Raw genomic sequence first — 24,211 nt, forward strand, 5'->3', positions numbered from 1 at the left:
GTAAGGCACAGTCAAGAACCCTCACTGAACTAAAATTCCTTCCTGCACTTGAGGTGCAGTGACAATACCCAGACAGCTGATAAAAATACCAGTGCTGCAACTTGAATGATGAGCAAGGACTATACAAAGTCTTCAGTACCAACCCTCATTAACCAAGGTAGGCACCTCTTGACTTTCAATGCATCTAGGAACACCATGCAGTGTGGGAGTTGTAGCAGAATAGCTTTTCAACAGATAACTTTAATAACTAGACATAACAATAACATTTCTAAGATCTTTAGTTGAATTGTGGGATCTTCTCAACAAATAACCAAATGTTTTTTGGTATTTAACAGTTGCAGGAGCATCAAAAGAACGGAGATATACCATAATTTTTTGTACTTCAGTTATATTTCTTCACCAGCATCAAAAAAAGGTTATGTTGAACCACACTCCATTAGATCATAATAAATAATAAATGTTTCATCCTTTCAAGATAATATAATGAAATCTTAATAATTATACAGTGGAAACTTACGATTATTTCTATTTCAGAGCTAAGTTTTACACTGTGGTCTTTGTCAATTTCCTTTACATCTAAAAATAACTTGTGAAACGGTAATATAATAAAGGGGAAAAAGAGACAAACATTATTTACTTCCAGGAGTTTGCTTTTCTTCTCCCAAATGTATCATTATCTCCAGACAGAGGGGAGTGCTTTAGTTGACACAAACTTTTCTCACACAGAAAATTACTCATTAGTACCTTCATGGTAATAATTTTAGCACTGTAAAGGAGATATTCTCAAGTTTTCAATGGGATCCGGCTCCATTAGCATCTAGTCCTAGCACATCAGAACAGTCCATGTTCAATGCTTAAGAGCACAAAAACAGCTGTACTGGATCAAAGTTCAGCTACCCCAGTGCCTTGTCACTAACACCAGGGATAAGCAGATGTCTAGGGAACAGGCCAAGCACAGATGTTCCCTCCCCCAGCACACCTCTGACCTATAACTACCTCAGGCATCTCTGACACCAAGCACAGTTTAAAAATACTCTGTAAACCTTAAACATTTTCCAATCCATGAACTTACGTAGTTTCCCCTTGAATTCCCATGAATTTTTATCCTTTGCCACATCTATTGACAATAAATTCCCAGTATACTAGTCATTGTATGAAAAAAATGACCTCTGCTTTTCAACAAAACTGGTTCTTACTAGCTTCATTTAAAACTTCTGTTTGAAGAGAAACTCAACCAACAATCCCTAACAACTTTCTCTTTGCCATTTACACTTTTGGAAATAACTGTAATATTTCTCCTCTGTCAAATAGGCCACCACAAGTATATTTGCTGTGCCCTTCAAGGAACTCCAATATGTTTATAAGATGACATTTTCCCTCTGCAAAAGGAATCCTTTTCCACGAGAAAGTTCTGGGTTTTTTTAATTCAGAGGTCTGTTAATTCAAGCACTTTTTATAGTTTTTACTATTTGTGAAGTGCAAATGTCAGTTCTACAGACTTGCATATTCTGGGATATCTCCTGAAACCCTGTTGTCCCAAGTTAGCAAGGTGGTTTTAAGCATGAAGTTTCCTGTCACTTTTCATAATTCATCAGTCTCATCCTTGTATTCCCTTTGAACACTGGGGTGAAACCATCTGGTCCTGCTGGCTTGTTACTGCTCCTGTTGCCCGTTTGTTCCACAATCTACTCCACAGTCCATTTAAGAAAATCCTCCAGGTGAGCACCTCAGAAAAAAAGGGAATAATTCTGTAATATATCCAGTTTCTTCCACAGTAAGTATGGATGTAGCAAATTCATCTGGCTCTCCCTTATACCTTGATCCTCAGTTGATCCCTAAAATGTACTGGCACAATTCCTGATATATTTCAAGGAAGATTAACTATTACTCTCAGTTCCCTTTGATAGTTGCTCCTCAACCTTTTTTTTTTTTTTTTTCTTTTTTTCAGAAAACAACTCAGCTTTTTAAATTATGGCTTCACCATTTTTATTACTTTCCTTTCTCTTCTGTTTAGTCTCACCAATTTCTCCTTCTCAAGTGTTTCTGGTAGGTGATATGTATCAACATACTATGGTGTTGAACTCATATTTTTCTAACATGGTCCTCAGGCTACCTGGAAAGATTTAATTCTTTTAGCTGCCCCCCTTAGCTTCTTTTGACAAGATTCTTCATTCTTATGCAGTTCCTCTTTTTGATGTTGATTACCATATAATTATCTAAACTTTGTTTTTTGCCTCTAGGTGCAAAATACATGTAAATAGGGAACAAGCTGAATGTAGATGGTGCTGAGAGCTCCCTCAGACTGCCACTCCCTGGGACAAACCGTCTCCATTTGGAACCTCCTAGAAATTGGATGTATGAGGTAAGAAGATAGGCTAGGGCTATTTGAGAGCAGTATAATGTAAAACAAAACGTAACAAAACAACAAAATCACAATTAAATAGCAATAATAAGTAGAAACACTGACTTGTCTCCCACTTGTATACCTCCTACCATCATCCCCAAGGACCCCACTCCCCCGACCCTGTCAGCCTGCCCAGCTCTGGGGGGAGCACCGCTGCACATGGAACCACTGTGGCTGATCTCCCACTCCTGCTGAAGGGACATCACAGTCCATCCCACCAGCACTTGCAATCCTAGCTAAAATATTCGTATTCTCATTTTAAAAGTGACCAATGCAGTACTTCTAAGCAGTAATAAAACAATAACAACAACAAATAATGTATAGTTTTATGAAAAACTGCCATTTTAAGAAGTGGATCCATATCATAAAATTAATCACACAAATGTTGTATGCATGTGTGCCTGTGCGCCAGCCCTCAGCAAGAACTTATCTGCCTGTCCCCAAGCTCACAGAGATGCCCAGGGTGTCCAGGGACTGAAATGGGATGCAGGGTCCCTGTGGGGAGTGGCTGGGGCTGCCCCATGCCAGACACAGCCAGTTCCAGCTGGCTTCAGCTGACCCCCCGCAGGGCACTGCTGAGACCTGCAGCCACCATGGCAGTGCCTCGGGGGAAGCTGGGATAAAGAAGGGCAAAATGCTGCTTGGCAGTGAGGGGTGAGAGGAAAAGTGTGAGAAAGCACCCTTTGAGCACCGAGGGGAGTGGGAAAAGAGGAGGAGGTGATAGAGGCACTGAAGCAGGGATCCCTCTGGAGCAGTGTGAGGATGAGGGGGCAACAGGGAGAAGCTGTTACAGGCTGACCACAGCTCCCATTCCCCATCCATTAAGAGCTGGGAGACAGAGGAGCTGGGAATGAAGGAGGGAAGGTGAGCCTGGGAGAAAGGTGTGGGCTGGTGGGAAGGTGTTTTCAGTCTTTGTTTCTCACCATCCAACTCTATTTTACCTAGCAAGAAATTAAATTAATCTCCCCTTGCCAAGTCTGTATTGCCCAAGGCAGTAACCGGTAAGTGATCTCCCTGTTCTTATCTCAATCCACGTCCTGCTGAGAAAAGTGAGTGTGAGAATGGCCAAGTAGGCATCTGGCAGCCAGCCATAGTCATCCCACCACAGATGAACATCTGGCAACTCCTGTTAAGCAAGGAAAGAGTTGCATAGGAGAAAGTAACAGAGCCTTTTACTAAGTAGTAGCCATTTTTTCTGTTTTCTAATATATAAGCACTAAATGCTCTCATCTTGTGTGTATTATTTTGCTAATGTGCTGTTCTTCCTTTGTACAAGACTGTTCCCTCAGGCCTCTGCTGCATAATGCACAAAAAGTAGGTATGCATGCAGCTCAGCACACATCTGTGATGAAATTTTCTATTGAGAGCCCCATCAGCCAAGACCCAGTAGACTCACTACTGTTTCCTAGTTAGATTATCATTACCTGACTGGGTTATCCACCATTAAGAGCCCTGGCATGGTTGCTCAGCCCCTCAAGCTGTTTATACCAGGTTCTTAAATGAGGAACAAACCAGGCAACAAGCTATAGCAGTTTCTAGGCAGTTCTCCTTACAGTTCTGCATCCTTCAAACCCACAATTTTTGCTTTCCTGTGCATGAAAGTGTTTCCCCAGGTCTTATAGTACAAGTTTTGGAAACAGTTTACAGTGGCACTTGAAATACTAAACAATGAATCTGGAAATTTCATTTTAATTGGCCCAACTTAGGTCTGAGAGATCTCTGAGATTTTCCTTGCAATAGAAAGACAAAGACCATTTAAAAAGAACAACAAATAATTTGTAATTTAGACTAATGTAAATTAGTAGTGAGAGGCCAAGGGGCAATGGTTTAAAACTTGAAGAGGGGAGATTTAGATGAGATATTAGGAGGAAATTCTTTACTATGAGGGTGTTAAAGCACTGGAACAGGTTGCCCAGGGAGGTCGTCGAAGCCCCATCCCTGGCAGTATTCAAGGGCAGGTTGGATGGGGCTCTGAGCAACCTGATTTATTGGGAGGTGTCCCTGCCCACACAAGGCGGAGGTGGATCTAGATGACCCTTAAGGTCCTTCCCAACTCTAACCTTCCTATGATTCTATTATTCTAATAATAAATGGTGTTGATTTATTAATTCTTTTACCTGGCTTCTGCCACACGTCAGCACCACAATCCCACTTACTTTGTCATCTCCATTTGTTCTGGGGCTATGTTAACGCAACAAAGAGTAGTGTTAAGCTTGTATTTTCACACTTGAAAAGGTCATTTGGATATTTTTCCAAACTTTGTTTTCCAGCCCTTAGTAGGTGACTTAATTGGCTGGGCTACAGCCACAGAGATGTTTGTATGGAGAGGTATGTACTGCCTTCCATCCATACAAATGTCAAATATTTTTAAAATAAGCTACCCATTTGGCATATTTGTCAAAATATATATCAGTATAATAGTATCTCAGAACAACCAAGAACAACTGTATCAAGTGATTTTTCCCAGCAATAACTCCAGGGAGAAAAAAAAACAATAACATACACATGCTATGCTGGCAAATTCAGTGAGTTTGGGAACAGGTCTCACTGCCTATTCGGTGACAGGGCAAAATCTCTTTGCTGTGCAGTGTTACAATTTCATCACCTTTCAAAGCAGGGCTCTTGGGTTGTCTTGTAGCAAAGAGAATATCTATAACATCTATACGGACGATGAGTTCCAGTTTTGTGAGCAAAGAAAAATTGCCAATACAGTTTTAGAAAATGCTGCAAGCAAGCACTGCATGTGCTGAATGCCTGTCTCTGGTGCAATTGCAGTATGAGTTCTAGTGCAGTATCACGTAGGAACAGTCTAGGGACAGGCTTCAGTGCTCACTTAAACCCCTGCAACTCACTTGGAGTTTCATCTTACACACATGAGACAGTCATTCCAAGATCATGCCAACAGACCCAACTGTATTTTTACCCACCTGTGTTCACTCCATTCATACTCTCAAAATTTGCATGCTGACTAAGAATTTGTAATTCTGGAGAAGGACAATCAGGCAGAAGGTTACATTGAGTTTGTCAATTGAACCCAGTCTTCCAGGGTTAATTTTCTGCACCTCATCAGCACCTTATTTGTACATGAGCCTCAACTTCGCAATGACTGGTGAACTGGCCAATACCTAGTGATGCAGTGATTTCAAAATCTGAGCTTGAGTTCTGCACAGCAAGAGCATGAGATCATAATAAATGTACAGAGCTGTACAGAGCTGATGTACAGACCAAGTGACAGAAGTCTGCTTCTCCCTGTTTTGAGTGGTTTAGAAGTAGGAAAAAAAAAATAAATTAAGAAAATATATCTACCATAGTCCCAGAAAACTAGGGAAGGTTGAAAAATAAAAGTCATTTTTGTATTGAAAATAATGAACTGAAAAAGGTAATGTAACAGTGGAGAAAGGAACAATATAAATTATTCTTAATAAGGGAAAATTAGTAATTCCAAAATATGTGTCATGAAGACAGGTTATGTCTTCAGAACAGGAGATGTGAGCTTTTAAATGAAACAATACCAAATACAAAGAAGAAATGAAAAAAATATGTTATGAAGTCCTAACCTGATTTCAAGCTGCCCTTCTTGAGCTGTTCTTGAAATGCACACTTCTTCTTTAGAAGAATGGTGTTTTACCCTGCTACCTTACAGCATGCACATGTGTTCAGGGTATTATGTCACTATAAATGTGGGGTAAAAATGGACATACTAAATGAGCTGGTGTTCTCCATGACATTGGGTGTTCCACATCACACCTGCCATACAGGGATAAAATTTTCCTTCTGTAATTGTGTAACAAACAAATACCATAAGCATGATTTGCACTGAAGGATTAATACTAACATGTCTTCTTGTGTCCTGCTGCTAATGGTTGATTCAAGAGTGCTGTAATTTTACCAGTAAGTGTATCTAGTCCCTTAACTGAAGCATCTAAAATTCTGAGCATCACACCTACTCTCAATTCTTTTTTTTCTCATGTTTAACTTTCAGTCCAGTACTCCATTAGAATTGCCCATGCTGTACTTCAATTTCATCTGTTACTCTGTTCCATGAGCCTTTTTTTATTAGCATGTATTCCCACCTGAGAGCAAGGGAAAGAATTATTTCAAAAGGCATACAAATACAAAATGGATTTAATGAGCACTAAAAATGCTGCATTTAGTTGTTTTTCACACTGTACTTTCTGCACCATTACATATGTAAGCACTGCAGAAAAGGGACACTTAAAAAAGAGGAAAAGCAATTATTGGATTGAGTCTATTAGGCAATGTGATCACTTTACAGAATACTAAGGGGAAATTCTTAAGCACTGCAGGAGGCTTTATTGTAAAGTGTAATTTTCAGATAGGCACTAATGCTCCCACCTTTCTTTTTGTGTCACACTTTTTATAAAAGCAGCTTCCTTACTCCCTATAAAATACTGAAGAAAAAAGAGAAAAAGAAAAAGAAAATAAAGAGCATAGAAGGTCCCAGCTGCAAAAAGAAGATCAAACCTTCCAGATGGCCAGGATGTTTAACACAAACTGAAATTTAATCTATTAAATATACATGCTGTATCTCAGCAAAAATGTTACCTGCTTCTTAATGTGTTATCTACTATCATGGAATAATTCCACAGTAGAGGTGTAATGTCAATGAAATATTGGTGTAGAAGGTTACAAGCTGAATATTTACATAATCCTTTAAAATAATTGGCTTTTTCTTGTAATGACAAACTACCTATCTGAAAGTTTCACTAGGCAGATTTTTTCTACAACTCATATGATATTCTTCATAAGATATTAGAACATTTTACTAAGAATGAGCACTCATTTGACATAGCATAAAGCAGATGCCTATTAATCAAGGCAGGCGATAAAACTGGGATGAACTCCTTCAAAATTACAATAATTAAAAAATTGGTCAACTATCCAAAGAAAGTAATTACAGCAATGATGGCAAAGTACTGGCAAATGCTGCCAAGTTTGGCTTCAAGAGAGATTTAGGCTGGCATCAGTGACTATTAACTAGAATTGTTTTTAAAAAAAGCTGGGCATAGAATTTGGATACTGAAAAGTTTCATCATTATTAACATTTCTGTATAATCCAATCTTCAAAACTTCCATCACATGATAGGTGATCAGTCTGTGTTGCACATGATATATGTTATCTTTTTCCTACATCTTCCTGACTGAAAGAGCTTGAAATGTAGTGTTTAATACTGAGGAAGTTTTCTTTATACATATACTCCTCCTTACATGGGTGGAGAATCTAGATGCTTAACAAGTCTGGCTGATGATAAGAAGTTTCTGTGTGTTTGAAAATAACCATGGGATACAGAGTGATTGACATTAGCCAACATGGGTTATACCCCATTAGATCAAGTTCACACTTCTCCAGAAAAGTCTTGTTTAGAAAGATGGAAAAGTTTAGAAAGATGGAAAAGTCCCATTTAAAAGGAGACAAATAAGAAACTTTCCAATAAACTAGAACAAGTTAGAAGAGACAGACAGGACAGAGATTGCTACTGTATTTGTAGGAGTTGGGTCTACGTAATTGCTGAATAAGCCAAATGCAAAGAAAGACAATTTGGATTGCACAATGTGAAGCAAAGACAGGAATATGAGAGCTACCCTGAGAGCTGCTCCCCAGCAATGAGGAACACAGGGCTGAGAACAGTGAAGAGAGGTTCTTACCTTTGTCCAAGTCTACACCAACAGATACAACACTTTGCCCATATACATAAGGATTTATTCAAGAATACACTTACAGAATCTTGCTCAAAGCTGTGTGTAACATGTACCCCAGGAAACTTAACTGTAAACTTATCAATCTAATAAATAAAAGACATTTTAGTTACTGAGAGGTATTAGAGGCCAATACTATTTCTGGGATCAAGGTGTAGGAAGTCGGGCAGACTCCCAGTTTGTTAAATGCATAGCAGTTATGACAGAATTCAAATCCACTTTTCTGCTAAGACAAAGACTGTCCAGATCTAAACATAAAACAGTGGAACTCCAGTTTCTTTTCTTTTTTTTCACCTACTTGATTTCAGTTGTAGGTTGTGCTTTCCAGAGAAACCTAGAAATAGACTTACAATTCAGGATTTCTTATGAACAAAAATGTATGAAGCTTTAGGGAGAAATACTTTGATACCACCTTCCTATTTTGCTAGAACAGTATTTCATCCTGGACATGGACAAATTAATTCAGTTTGGCCTGTCATTCTGCAAGGTGATTTATTAACACAGAAATACGTATGCTTTTCCAGATTCAGCCTGACAATTCAAACAGGCAGTGTTAATACTAGCATTCCTTTCTAGGATGCTAGGTATTCATGGCACAGTCCAGATAGTATTCTGCAGTGAATACAACTTATGCAAACAAAAAAAAAAAGAAAAAAAAAAGGTATGTTTTCTTACAGAACCTTCATCTCATCTGCTAGAGACACTGGGAAGTGAATAACGTGTATCACGTCAAAGTAGGAAAGAAAGAATTGTACATGGACAAAAAAACCGGCCATTAGACTACTCATTCAGAATCTAAACCTGCCATTATGTTGTAGTTTCAAAGCAATATTGGAAAACTACTTACACCAAAATGTTAACAGATTAATGTCAAGTGGGTTTCTGCAATTTTCTCTGCTAGCTTCTGATTTTAGACTCTTGAGCACAGACTTGTAGATGTGCTAAGAACTCACTGTTACAGTTCAAACCAATGATGAGCTATCTTCTAAATGCGATGCTATGTCACATGAAATACTCTTGGGAAAACAGGGGCTATGTTCAGTGTTAGACATATACGTGATCTATTTGTCAATTTTCATTTTAGAATTTTTTTCTGCATCAGTTCCCAGCTGTAAACTTGAGGCAATTTGATACCCTAATTGTCCACAGGTATGATAAAAATAAAATTTAAAATATTTTCCAGGTTCTCAGATAGTAGGAGGAATAAACATATGAACACCTAGGAAGAAATAATTTTAATTCTCTGTTCTGAGGGCATGCATTAAATAAGACCTGAGTCATACAGATTATTTACAGCTACCATTCATAATTAGTATTCCACTGAAGGAGTCAGGAATCCTCTTCAAAGGCTATATCCTGCCCATAATGCTGTGGTTTTCACGAAGCAAAGTATTATGATGTTTCTTAAAAAATACCTTCCTTAGGTTCAGAGGCCTTTCCACTTTTAATTGTTTTGAACTAAGGTAACTATTCAGAGTAAAACAGATATTTCATATTATTTTATCTACATTTTATGGTTGAGCCTGTGAAAAAACAACTCATAAAATAAGTGTTTATAGAATTTTCTAACTATCAGACCTGTGAAAACTCTAAAGAAATTACAGGATCTGTACATGAAGAAAACTATATGTTGTCTACCTTGACTTTAGCAAGTCTTTAGTCAGTGTCTCCAGTGGTATTTGTATCTAGTCTGGGATATTACCTTTGTCCTGGACATGTGTACTGCTCAATGGGTGAAAAACTGGCTGGACCATTAATTACTTTGAAGGGACATTCTACCTGGAGGTTGGTTACAAGTGTGCTTCTTCAGGAGTCTATCCTGGTCCTGTTCTGTTTAATATCAAAGATGTGGCTGAGGCAGTGGAATGTGCTGTCATTAAGTTGGTTGTTTACACCAAGCTTTGGCTGTTCCGAGTGTACTTCAGGGGAAGGCCACTATTCAGAAGGGCCTCCAGAGGCTGGAGGAAATAATCAAGAGGCCCCTCATGGGAAGCAGGGAAATTCAGCAAGGATAGATGAAAAATCCAGCACCTAAGCTGAGAAGAACCTGAGGGCCCTGGCTGACAGTAGGCTGAACATGAGCCAGTGAGAGGCCTGACTCCAGTGCTTTCAGGTGACTGAATCCTAGTAAACTCTTTTCACTAAGTTTTCTCTTTTCACCTAGAGCCCTGTCAGGTCCTTCTCAAATGAGAACAGCTACTCACAGGGGTGTTATATATTTCTTAGTTACCATTAGCGTTTGTTTCCATCAGCCTTCACAAAACGTATGTCTGACTCAAGGGAGTCTTCTTTCAACAGATACTAGAAAAGACAGAACCTTCTGTGGCGATACCATACATATAGTTTAAAATAGCTTTATAGTGCAAGCTTGCTTATTTGGTGTGCCCTCTTTATTAAAAGTGATCTTTTTTTTTTTTCTGATATTAAAATGTTTCTTTGACTAGACTTTATATTTCTGAGTACATATAATATTGTGTATTACTGATTATGCTGTTACCTGTAACTTTTTCTTGACCTTATGAATGATATTATTCTCATGAAGGATACATATATGAGAGTTCTCCTGAAATAAAAAGCTTTCCTATTAATTTCAAACAAGGCCAAATATTCACTTTACATTAGTCAACTAACTATACTATTATTCCCCTGAGCTACACGAAATGGAAAGACGTTTCTCTAAAACTCACAAGAGACAACCAACTCTCTCTTTGTTTCTTGTGCCCTAATTATTCCATTATATTTTGATGTCCTTTCTGCTGAAATGACACTGACTTAAAAAGCCCCATATTTCAGGCATGCTTTGGTGAGAGCTCTGGTGAGAGAGGTGACTACAAATATTAAATATTGAACCTTTCATTATGGAGCAGTTTTTAAGTTCACTTTTGGGTCAGTTTTGAGTCACAATAGTGTGTAGAAGCTACAACTTGCAACAAGAAAACACTGTAAGCAGTGGACTGCAAATGATAATTTTGTTCTTTGGTTTTTATTTTTTACAGATGTATTTTGTTTGTTTTAAAATATCCAAATATTGTCAGGCAATATGACTTCAGAAAAGTCTAGACATTGTATATGAGTTCATAAAAAGAATGTCTATGATTTCTGAAGCTTGATTACATCTTCTTCTTTGGAAAATAGATAAATACTAGGTAAAACTGTATTATGATAAAAAAGGAATAAATTAAAAACAGTCACCAACACCTGAAAGACATATTAGGCAAGTTCATTTACTAAAATGTTACAGCCTGACAACTGTCCAGGGATCCAGCCAGAACTATTGGAAAAGGCAAAATAACTCTAAGGAGACAAGTGAATAGCTTAAATTTGGTTTGAAACTATACAATAGTTATCTCAGAATGCTACTGAATAGTTATGCCAGCTATGGGGTGTCTTGACTTGAGTTATGCGGAGAAATGGCTACTTTTTTATCTAGAAAGTAAAAAAAACAAACCTGGATGTCAGTATAATTAAAATTGTCAATAGTGTGAACAAACGAGCAACTGAGTCTTGCATAATAAAGGACTCAGCCAACAAAACCACACCTAATAGAATTTTTCCAAAAGAAAACTCCTACATTTGGTTTACCAACTAGGCGTTGGTCAATTACACAACAATCCTCACAGATACCATCACAAGTTCCCTTTAAAATATTATGATAATATGGTATATTTCTAGAGGGAATTATGTTTATAAGGTCTGTTTAAAAACAATCTCTGTGGTAAACTGCTGAATATATTTCCTCTTTTTCCTTTCAGAAAATTTGAATTGAAAATGCCATATCTTTATGCATATAATATTTCAAATACCAGCCTTCCACTGTTGTTCATAACTTGTGTCCCAAGCACTACACAAACTGGATCAGAACATCACCAAAACCAGAGGTCTATATCCCTAAGTGTAACCTGATTTTTTTAGAGAATACTCAAGCTAAATCCTAGAGGCAATAAATTTAGACAGTCATACATGAAAGCAAGAGGTAGGTATTTTGGAAGGCAATGTATGAAGAGGCCTCCTCCCCTCACCATCTTATCATTCCCATTCTGACTTAAAACTGCAGTCAGAATGTTATCCCACCACATGGGACTGGTGTCATGACACATAACATCAGAACCCCTAGGGGCAAACCTATGGACTTAGGGCAGAGTCTCTAATGTTCTGTGACTCTTTATTAATCCCTGCACATGGGCTGCCTCTGCAAAACCATCACAGAACAGGCAGAAAACCTGGCCTACTCTTTTTATTGGTATCACCACACTTGTATAGCAGCAATACAGTGTATACCTAGAAGAACAGGTTGTGACTTCAAGGTAATTATGATAGCAATAAGCACAGGGTGATGATCAAAGTCAGAGCTAATTTCATCCTCACAGTGATGAGCAGAGAGTTTAAAAATCGCAGTTACAGAATTTGTGCATCCCATCTTACACCCTTTAATGTCGCCTCACTGGATAATTCAAAGTGGCTCACTCACATTTCCATCTTCCCTTCCTCTCCACGCCCAGTCCCACCCACCTTTCTTTCCTACCCGTACTTCTTTCCTCCTTCTTAGACCACTCTCAGAACTCCTGTTCCAATATTTCTATTGCTGCACCAAGATTGCAAATGGGAGGGGACATGAACCCAGTCATATTAACTAGGAGCCTCAAAGTCTGGGATAATTCCTGCCCATTTCACACATTATGACAATTCGTGCTGCACACATGCAAGTGTCTGAGGTCACATGTTCTCTTATCCAAAATCATACCCTTTAAATCATCAAGTGAAATAATAGAATCCTAGAATCATAGAGCTATTCAGGTTGGAAAAGACCCTTGGGATCACCGAGTCCAACCACCATCCCTACTCTATAAAGTTCTCCCCTAAACCATGTCCACCAACACTACATCCAAACGACCCTTAAACTCATCCAGGGATGGTGACTCAACCACCTCCCTGGACAGCATACTCCACTGTCTAACCACTCTTTCTGTGAAAAAATTTTACCTCATGTTCAGTCTAAACCCTCCCTGTTGCAGCTTGAAGCCATTCCCACTTGTTCTGTTGCTAATTACCTGTGAAAAGAGACCAGCACCAACCTCTCTACAGTGACCTTTCAGGTAGTTGTAGAGACTGATGAGGTCTCCCCTCAGCCTCCTCTTCCTCAAACTAAACATTCCCAGCTGCTTCAGGCGTTCTTCATAAGATTGATTCTCTAGGCCCTTCACCAGCTTCGTTGCCCTCCTCTGTACTCGCTCCACCACCTCCATCTCTCTCTTGAATTGAGGTGCCCAAAACTGGACTCCAGGTGTGGCCTCACCAGTGCTGAGTACAGGGGGACAATCACCTCTCTACTTCTGCTGGTCCCACTATTTCTAATACAAGCCAGGATGCCATTGGCCTTCTTGGCGACCTGGGCACACTGCTGGCTCATATTCAGCATCTTGTCAATTAGAACCCCCAGGGGGTTTCCTGCCAGATACTTTCCAGCCACACTTCCCCAAGCCTGGAGCGTTGCCTGGGGTTGTTTTGGCCCAAATGCAGGACCCAGCACTTGGCCTTGTTGAAGCCCACACTATTAACATTAGCCCAACAATCTAATCTATCCAAGTCTCTCTGTAGAGCCTCCCTATCCTCATGTAGATCAACAGTCCTGCCTAGCTTGGTGTCATCTGCAAACTTACTGATAATACACTCTATGTCCCTATCAAGATCATCAATAAAATGTTAAACAGAAACGGTCCCAACATTGAGCCCTGAGGAACACCACTTGTGACAGGCCACCAGCTGGGTTTGACTCCATTGACCACCCCTTTTTGGGTATCTCTGTGGGATGCTGTTTCAGCAGGAGATGCAAAGGGCAGCTGATTCCCCAGAGGTCTTGGTCTGAGTAAGGCTACCCTCCCATTCTATCTGCAAGACAGTCAGATAGGTAGGGCTTTCCTTAGGACTGCGTTGTAGATCTGAAACACAGTAAACCACACGATGCGTGTGGTTTGAGCAACAGAATACCTGCAAGGAATGGCTTGATGATGAAACATAAGGTGGGGTAAATACATTATAGCTTTAGCCTCATTCTGCTTTTCCCTTTTGGAAAATTGCTCTGCAGCAGCTATCAGTATCATTAGTGTCACCACAGTCACAACCTGGCTTCATTCTTTTTCCATTTTCATCTCAAATGTCATTTTGAAGCTTGTGAAACTTGTTCTGGGATACAAGAGAAATGTACCTCTAAGTAAGCATTTTAATAAATAAATAAATCAGTAAAGACATCAACTAAACTTCCATTTTAATTATTACATTTTAACTAGTGTCTTCCTAATGGTAACATATAAAGCGTGTCTACAGTATTACATGTACTATGTAGGATATTTTTTGTATGTCAAGCTAAAGCATAACACTTGTATAGTTTTTTTACTGCCTTTGGAAAGGACTAAAAAATACAGGTGTCTAGAGGAAAATCTAATACCTGGGAGGATTAATTGTATTTTTTTTCTTTTCTTTTTTTTTTAATAGAGTTGAACACCTTTGGCATGTGAAAAAAATTGTTCCCTCATTTTCGGTGAAGATTATGAAAATGTGGTTATTAGCTGCAGACAAAGAACAAGATGCATCTGACCAAAATTAAAAATAGATAGAAAATTTGATATAAATGTCTGTATTTAGACATCTGTATTTGGTATCCTGAAGTACAGAGGTAGCTATTGATAATACAAAAGCTTTGGAGTATGCTTTGACATTGGAAGCAAAAGGCCAGTCCAAGTGCCACAGCACAGGTAGTTCATGGTACTGGTTTTCCTGGCTCTGTTTTTCTCCTAACACAAAAAAGAATTTTTTGCATATTTTTACTGCAATTTTTTTCACAATGAGAACAACCAGCCATTGGAATAATCTCACCAGGGATGTGGTGGATTCCCCAACACTGGGTCTTCTAAGACTCAGCTGGAGAGGGTGATGGGACATCTTGTCTAGATGGTGCTTTTGCCATGAAAGGTTGGACCATATGATCCTTTCCAACCTGTCATTCTATGATACCTTATTATATCTTATATCTGACTGAACCATCATGCAAAAATATTATAAAAGCAAGAAATGGCCTACAACTGATTTTCATGAGTTACCTACAGAGTTATCTGTCTCAAACCACATATTACTTCAGTACATGTGTAAACAGAAGATGAACTGCATTGAGCACCACATAAGACTAACTGGACAGAACTCTAGTATCGTGGTCTCAAGCAGGGTAAAAGCATGATCTAGATGCTGAGTTGCTCAGCCCAGTCAAGATTTGAAAGGAGGAGTTGCTTTAAAATGATACAGGCATATAATATATAAAAAAAAAAATACAAAATTTATGAACATTAAATGATGACAGACTAAACTCAGAAGACATTTTCCAAACAGAAATTTTGGACTAAAATGCCTGACCTTACCTAAATCCGACTACGAGTTCTTGCATGAAGCAATTCCATAAAGTCACTAAAGTAATGCCAGGGAGAATTCAGCCCTAAGTGCCATTTTTGGCCTGTAATCTGCACCTTTTCTAGACCAAAATGTTATTGCACTGTCATTTTCAAGACCATTCTAAAGCTGTGTATCACCACTCCATATAACACTAAATATAAATCTTTTTATCAGTATGTCAGTATTTTATAAAATTGATTCTTATTAACAACTGGATTATTTATGTACCTTTAAGAGTAAGTATCTAACAGCTTAGCTGAGAAGATACTGTTCTAAAGAGTGAAGACTATTTAAACAGTACATCTCTGCAGATGTGTCTTTAAAAAATATTTATGGCAGAGATGTTAATTTCCGACTAAAACACTTTATATTCTTAAAGCAGGCTACATCTTTTCCAATTCTGGTAGAAACAGGCAGCCAATTTGCACATATCATTAAATTTCAAATTCCCCTGTAAATGACAGCCAAAGCATCCAGAAAGTTCAGTATGTGTTCTCTGAGACTAGTTGATGTAGAAGATTTTCATGAAATGTTTGCTAGTCTATCATCAGTTCAATGATGTAAAGAATGACTGATTAAATCTGCACTCCTTTCAGGCTGACTGAAAAATAAAGCAAAAGCCAAAAATCCCAAACAATCTCACAGCTGAAATTCTTCTTGAAAACTAAAATAAATGACCAAACAAAATGTTAATCCTCTATAGACACTTAATGAAGACAGACTTCAAAGGGGTTTCTATACTAGAAATTACTTTCCATCCCAGGACAAGACAAAACCAGCAGATTTCTGCGGCTGAAGACTGCAATCACAGCAGAATAAGGAAAATAATAAAACATATTACTTGTTAAATCACTTACACTGGTTTTCCTTTGGATTCACAAGTCAAAATTATAGATTGTCCTTCTTCAGGCCATGAATTGGAAGAAATGATTTTAACTAAAGGTGTATCTAGGAAGAAAAAGAATAGACATCTTGTTGATATACACAAAAAAAGATTTATTACCTATGAGTACATTCTTCTCTATTTACAACAGACTACATAATATAGTTAATTTACATTTGGAGATGCTTTCATGTGGAGCTTTGTGCAATTTCCGTTGTCTTCAGGAAGACAATAGAAACGACCAATGGAACTAAATCAGTAACTTTTTATATCCCAAGGAAACATAAATAGAAAGCACATGTATACCCAGAGGAAATAACTGTTTTCTCTCTGTACTCAATGCAAATACTCCATATGACTATTCCAAGGTCTGATATCTAATAACAAAATAAAAAAAATTGAGGAAGAATAACAAGTACTCTGTCCAATTGTTTCTTTGCCTGATTATAGGTTGATATGATCGAATGCTGCCATTAGAGGAATGAAAGCAATAATATACATTTGAATAAGAACACTTTTATTGTTGCAGAAGCTGGAAACTCATAAGAAATCTACAATTGGTTTTCAGATAAAATACCTTGTTACAGGCGTTTTACAAGATATTTTTTCTGATACGCAATATTGTTGTGCCTAAAACACAACATTATTTTTTAAAATATAAGTTTCAAAGAGAATGTTCTAAATATCTGAAAGAGCACTACCTAAAGTAGTCTGTAATCTGTCCTAAAAATGTAAAATAATATTTCTATACATTGGAATTAAACATATAATTTTAATTGCAAAATGACAGACAATATAGCTACTGTGAATTAATGCAGAATAAAATATTTGCAGTAGGTCTTTTAACTTAAAAAAAAAAATTGCCAGGTTGCCTGAAAGGATATAATCTCATAATCAAAACATTTCACGTGAGTTAGAGGGATACATCTTACAAGGAAAAAACGTGTATACAAAACATTTATTTCCTTAGGAAAAGGAAAAAAAGAGTTCATAGTCATAGTGATAAAAATGTTCAGACTCAACAAGAAAAAAATAAATTCTTATTTCCTCCACATTTTCCTAATACAAAACACACACCTTTACCTTATAGCACAATAAATACTTTAATCTGTAAATCTGGGGTATCTAAGTTTTGTCCCATCCAATTTACAATTCCTATTTTCATTAGCAGGGAGGTAGCAGTGACACCACAGATATCCTATAATCAAGCAAATGTGAGAGCATGACAATATGAGCCTGCAAAATGAAATGGAAAAAAATTATGTGCTGTAACAATATAATTTCTTACTGAGATGCTAGACACTAAGTGGCATATAAACAATTAAAAATGTCGATGGCATTTTTCTAACTTTGATTTTTATTTTTGGCATATCATAATGCATCAGGACAGCAGAAGAAAAGAAAAGGGGAAGTCTTAGTGTAGATTTGTCATAATTCCACTGAAAGCATTGCCAACATCATTTAGCTTTCAATAAAGCCTCGCTAACCTTACACCAGTAGCAAATCTGTTCCACAAGTCCAGATTTTTAAGGACCCTGCAAATCATTATGCAGGTGACTAATCCTTTGGAGGTCGTGCTGGCATTTGCTTGATTTTTAGCACATGCTTAAGGCACTGACCTTAAGTGCCTTAATAAATCAGGGCATCAAGTACTTCTGTGATTTCCATGGTGCTATTGAAGATGAATAAATTACTCTCTTGACCATATTGAACCAGAGGAACACATCAGTATCAGATTGTAATACATGAAGACTTTATCCAGGGAGGCAACTAATGCAATGAGATCAAGAGGTTTCCAGAGAAATATGAGACACAGCTAAAATTTGATGGAAGTAATGATGATAGCCATAGGTGAAGAAAGAAATTAAAAGCTCATCTAGCTAGTATTACTAGCTTAAATATTTAAGAAATTATCAGCATTCTACACATTATTATAAATTACCCAGATAAAACAGCAGAAGGGACAATTAAGCTTTCATTTGCATGGATCAATGCAGTGTTGTTTGCCCCAAACTGAAATTCCCATTCCTAGTTTATTTAATGCTCCAGACAGCTTTCTGTTCTCCACACACTTATAAACAGAACTTATTATCACAGAATAAGAAAGGTTTCTATTTATGTTCCACTCCCTAGTGCTCAGTTAATTCCTTTGTGGTTTTCCCTATTAATTCACTTGTCCAGTAACTACTTGTTTCTTTAAAAGAGGAAATGCAGGTATTTATTCAATATATGGTTTAGGGAAGTTCACAATTGACAATTTTGGTATTTTAGTAACAGTCCTTTCTCAAAAACTAGTTGATATTCCATTTTGGGTGCTTCATTCTCAGTGTTACTCTTTCCACTTTATTTTCCTGCTTTGCTTGAATTGTCTCCAGAATTCAAGTGTACACTTATAAGGGGAAAACTTCTCTGACAAACTTGTCCTTCACTTTCACATTCACACCAATATTTAAAATGAGAATATTATCTTTAAAATAATTGCATCAAAACTAACCCAAATATGTTATTTTAACAAAGATAATAAAATCCCATTGACTGATATTTTTCCAGAACACAAAATTACTACCTCCTGCTAGGACTGTGCATTTTAGAAGAATTTGACAAGTATAAATGTCCTCTATCAATACTGTAAGCTTTAACCTGTCACACTCAGAAATATTAATCATAACAAGTGGAACATCACCTAATCTCCAGCAAACATCATCACCACTAGAAAGCAAAATCCAAAGAAAGAAAAACAAATCAAGAACAGTAATACTGTAGGAGAGATTGATTTATTTTCTGATATGCTCACCAGCTTGTTATAGGTAATGTTGACAGCAAATAAAATCTCTAATTTTATAAACAAAAAAACCAACAGGAGTAGGATCAAGGGTTTTGGCTCAGATCATTTGCTGTTCTTCCTTTGAAGTCAGTAGATGTATACAAATTTACATCAGTTAAACTTACCAGAACTATAATAATGAGAATATTTTCTTAGGATTTGACCTGGTAGTGTCATAGTAATAAAATACTGTATATCAGCATTTCAATAAGAATTCTAATAAACAAGGGGTTGGTGACTAAAATTTCTTTACAATACCTACAAACAAGCCCTTAACCTGAGTTCCAAGGACACTATAGAGAAGATGAATATTCCAAAAAGAAGAATTGCAAAAATCCAATTGAAAAAAAACCACAATAGTGGTTTATGTGAGTCTAGGTAATACAGAAAGCCTTCACACTTAAACATTCCATTTTCAGTACTCAGTGACTTATTTATTTACATGCACCTCTATCAGCCTGAGAGCTGTTTGGCTCTTAGCTGCTTGGTCTTTAGCTTGAATAACGAAGTACTTATGAGCTGAAATTGACTGCTAGCACAAATCTGAACTGAGATTCAAACATGTCTTCAGACACATAGCAAGATACCTTCTACCCCCCATGTGCCAAGAATCTGCCTTTTTCTTGGAAATTAAAGCTAAGAAGTGGTTACAGATTAAAACTATGGCATGGTTTGTTGGTTCATTTTTTTCATGTTCATTTTTTCATCCTTTCCACTTCCAGCAGACCAAAGGCAAAAGTTCCACTGAGTGATTCTACTTCATCCATCTTTCTAGAATGTGGGTACATATTATTGCACAAGACCAGGGAAGCCATTTCAAAGCTTTGGGAAGATTTATCTATTTCTGATAGGTTAGTAGACTTTATTCAGCAACATACAAAATCAGTGAATGCATGTGGAAAATTGATTTCAGTTTACACCGGTAATTAATATTATCTGATATATGAAGAAATTAAACACTTCAGCACATGATTTTTGCTGTACTCTTACCAATAAAAACTGGCAACATTAATAACTTGTGGCACTGCTTTACTGATTGATTTAATCTCTTTGAAGCTATTTAAAATTAAAGCTGTTTCTTATCAGTCACTAGACCTTCTCTGTTAATCAGATCTTCAATGCTAAAAGGTATGTGTTTGTTTTTTTTTTCAAATTCACTTGCTATTTTTACATTGCTTGAAGTAAGAAAGATTCCATTACACATTTATATTATTTTTCCACCAAGCCCTTATAAGGCTACATGCAGGGTTAAATTTCTTAATAGAAATTTCTTCACATAAATTTTCTAATGTTAAGTAATCACATGGGAGCTGCTGGAAGATTCCCATATGACAAGTTATGTTAAACTGTATGCATAAAGCCTTGACAACCACAATGTAAAATTAGAAATCAAATTAATAAAATAAAATTTGCTTAAGATCATAAAGCAGCTCACAAACAGAATCAGAAAATTAATAAATACTAGATTCTTCTTAATGCCTAGACACTAAAAATTAATCTGACTTCTTTTTCCTGTGTAACTTCAGAAGTCCTCTGTCCCTTCAGTCCTTAGCACACCGAATTATCACAGCTTCTGTGTATATTTTTTAATGAAATTCCCAGCTACTGGTTGAGTAACTGTATCAAAATATGACCCCTATGAATCCTAGGGCATTAATTATCAAAAAGTGCATGGGAAATACCAGAATTCATATGAAAAATAATTTTGTGAGACAAAAGGATATTATTAGGATGATATTATAATTGCATCATGTTATCTTACCAACTAATTTATCCCTGATGTAAAAAATCTTCAGTTAATGTTACTACAATCTTACAAACAAAAAATAAGACTACCTCTTGGGCAGATGTCAGGGTGGCTGGAGTACATACATTTTGATGAGACTTTTAAGAAATAACTATTGGAAGTAGTAGACTACTCTGATATAGAAACACTAGTCATCTCAAAGTCAGTAGAATTCAAATAAAGCTGGAAATGCATCTATCCAAAGATGCGTGCATCAGTCTTCTTTTCTCCAGAGAACTGAGATATTTATATATAGATATATATATGTATATATGTAATATAAACAATACTTGCCACTAGACTGCACTGCACATTTTTTTACAAGGTAAATCTCTGTGTTGCTCAAATCTTAGCCTTTGTTGGGATTCCAGGGAAATGAGGACTAACAGAAAAAGTCTTGGCAGTTCTCCTCTGCAAAAATTTACAATGGAATATTGTATCAGATGTAGAGATCCAAATCAGCTTATAATTTTCAAGCTCTCTGCAGAATTATAGAAAGATTTTTTTTGATAAATGCAGTAACTTAATATGAAATTTAAACTCAGCTTCACAAATATCTTCCTACGTGGCTAAAGTTTCAGGAAGCAGAATGGAATAAGAACACCTCCTTCTTTTTCCTTATAGAGACGGTGTTATTAATCCCTGAAGAAGGGCCTTGTACTTCAGCATTCTACATTTTAGAGGGCTGCTACACCCAAAAGTCTTAAGAAGCCATTTCTATGCTCCCTCACTTAAAGGCAATTTGATTTTTATGAGAAGTGGTAATGAGCACACCAAGACTAGTTCTTTAGACAGAGCCCATGCAACTATTTATGAGAAAAAGATGTTCCTTACTCCACTGAGTACTGAAGTATTCACATAAAGTAGATCAGATCCAGCAAAATACTTATCTGACAGTAATTCACTGAATAGAACATTCAACCCTTCAGAGTCTGTGGATTAAGAGTCTGGTCTGACTTTGAGTGCAAGAAGTTGTGTGCTGACCTCCCATGTTATATAGGAGGTCTACCCTGTATTCTAGGATCTCCCTTTCACTCTAGTTTTGAACTAAGATTAAGCTTGAATCTGAAAAAGCTTTTTTCCTACCTATGTCCTAGTTTAGATAAATGGGATTTTCTGACACACTAAAAAAAACCAGGTATTAGAAAATTCTTAATCCATTCAACATTATGAATTAGAATTCCACAACTAACTCACTACTGTGCAAATCATCCCTATTTACATTCAATAAACACATAACATGGAATATACCGGTCAACTTACATTTTAAAAAGTTTTCTAAAGTTAGATTAGGATATTAATAGAAAGAAAACCCCATAAAACTATCATGATGTTCCCTACTTATATCCTAGAATGCTTAACTGAATGTTCTGTCAACACTCAGCATCAAATGACTTTAGTTCACCCATTCTGGGGCTTTACATGTAACTTTACTGAAAAGTTTTCAAAGGCCTTTGAGTTAGAGAACTTCAAGTATCCTTCTTACTTGTTAAAGATGTCAACAGTTCTAATGCTTAAACAATTTCAATTAAAAAAAAACAAAACAAAAACAATTAAACATCACAAAATGTAACCACAATGCCAGAAGAATATATTAGATATTTTACTAATATCACCCCAAACTTAAGACGGCCTTTTCCAAACTGGCAACAGATATATATTCAGCTACTGCATTTGTATTTGAGCATTATTTTCTCACATGAATTGCAGTGGCCCTTCAAGTTTTTTGGGTTTTAAATGTGTTTAATGCATGATGTGGTTCTACAACATTTCAATTACAATCTCCTGTAGTATTAACCATTCACAGTTTTGCATGCTACACAGTGATTTTGCAAAACGTTTAGATCTTCTTTTTGTACTTGTTGACCATGTTTTTGTCATGATCAAAGCAGTCCAATGAAAAATATAAAAAAAGTCATTTTCTGTTTAAGTAATAACTAGTACATAAAGTACTCATGTACTAAAGGTCTCAACTTACAGTTTTGGGAAGGTTGGTTCACATAATTCTAAGGAAATGGGTGATAGTATCAAGAAGAAATCACATTTCTTTTGGCTTCCACTGTTGTCCCTTCATTGGAAAATATATTTTTTGGTCTGTAGGATATTCAAAGATCTGGCACAGAAAAAAAACGTCCCATTTGGTGACAGTGATGTATAAGGTTCAATATTTATAAACTATATAGAGAAAGATTCATCTTTCGGATTATTTTAGTTTATGAGTCTTTGGGGTTCAAAAAGAAAAATCCATGGGTGAGGTTCTTTCCTCCATGGCACACATCAGTGTGATACATGCTGTCCAAATCTCTCTTGCTTAAAACACAAGGGATTCTCAGCTTTTTTATTTTTCACAATGTCCCACTTAGTCTTTCAAACTCAAACTAGTACCAGAAAGAGATAGACCTAGTGAAAATAGTAGAAAGACGAGGAGGCATAGCTGTTTAAATATGTTTGGCTGTTACAAAGAAAAAAATTATACCTCTATACAATATAATATTATAACAAACCTTATTAAACCTTCAAAACAACACCCTCCCATCTGATTAGTTTCCATGCAACCAAATCACCATGTGCCTAGTTCAAAATCAGGGCAAACACAATCCTGTCCCTAGTCATGTTTTAGGTAATTGAAAACAGCTCATTAACACCATTTGACCCCAGGCCTTCATTCAAATACTTAGATTCTGATGCATGTTTTCTTTGAAGGCAATTTTCTGTAGCTTGTGCTATGAACATCTCTCCACCTGCAGCAAGAAGCTGAGTTTGTTGTAATGAAGTCTGTGATCCTTGTTGGATTTTCTGTTTGAGTGCAAATTATTTCAACAGGAAAGACACTGGTACAGGCAAAGACAAATACATCAGCTACTGGGTTGGTCAAAGGAAGCGAGTGCTCATAATACATCAGGATGTGCTACAAGTGTTATTCAAATCCCTCCTTCTAAAAACATTGATATGGACTTCTTATTTTATCTTTTAGGACAATCACTAGATGGTTTTTATTACCTTTTGTGACTAGAAGTTTTCTTCTATACACTGTGATTTAAAAAGGCTTAAAAGTACTGATAGCAAGAAAAGGCTTTGTTTAACAATGTAATTCTGCACTGGATCAAATAATATGAAATACTGGACCCATTCAGGAAGAGAGCTATGATTGTGTGACAG

At 36.8% G+C, this 24,211-nt stretch overlaps 1 protein-coding gene across 3 annotated transcripts in view; it reads right to left on the reverse strand.

The window, feature by feature from the left end:
- Positions 1-24,211, reverse strand: part of CADM2 (cell adhesion molecule 2) — a 700,736-nt gene that overhangs the window by 89,709 nt on the left and 586,816 nt on the right. For all 3 annotated transcript variants that reach the window (XM_051629665.1, XM_051629647.1, XM_051629656.1), the window contains one exon: positions 16,417-16,507. In XM_051629665.1, the coding sequence (XP_051485625.1) occupies positions 16,417-16,507 (91 nt within the window). The remainder of the gene's footprint in view (positions 1-16,416; positions 16,508-24,211) is intronic.

Source organism: Apus apus, chromosome 1, assembly GCF_020740795.1.
Source record: "Apus apus isolate bApuApu2 chromosome 1, bApuApu2.pri.cur, whole genome shotgun sequence".
Classification (NCBI taxonomy): Eukaryota; Metazoa; Chordata; class Aves; order Apodiformes; family Apodidae; genus Apus; species Apus apus.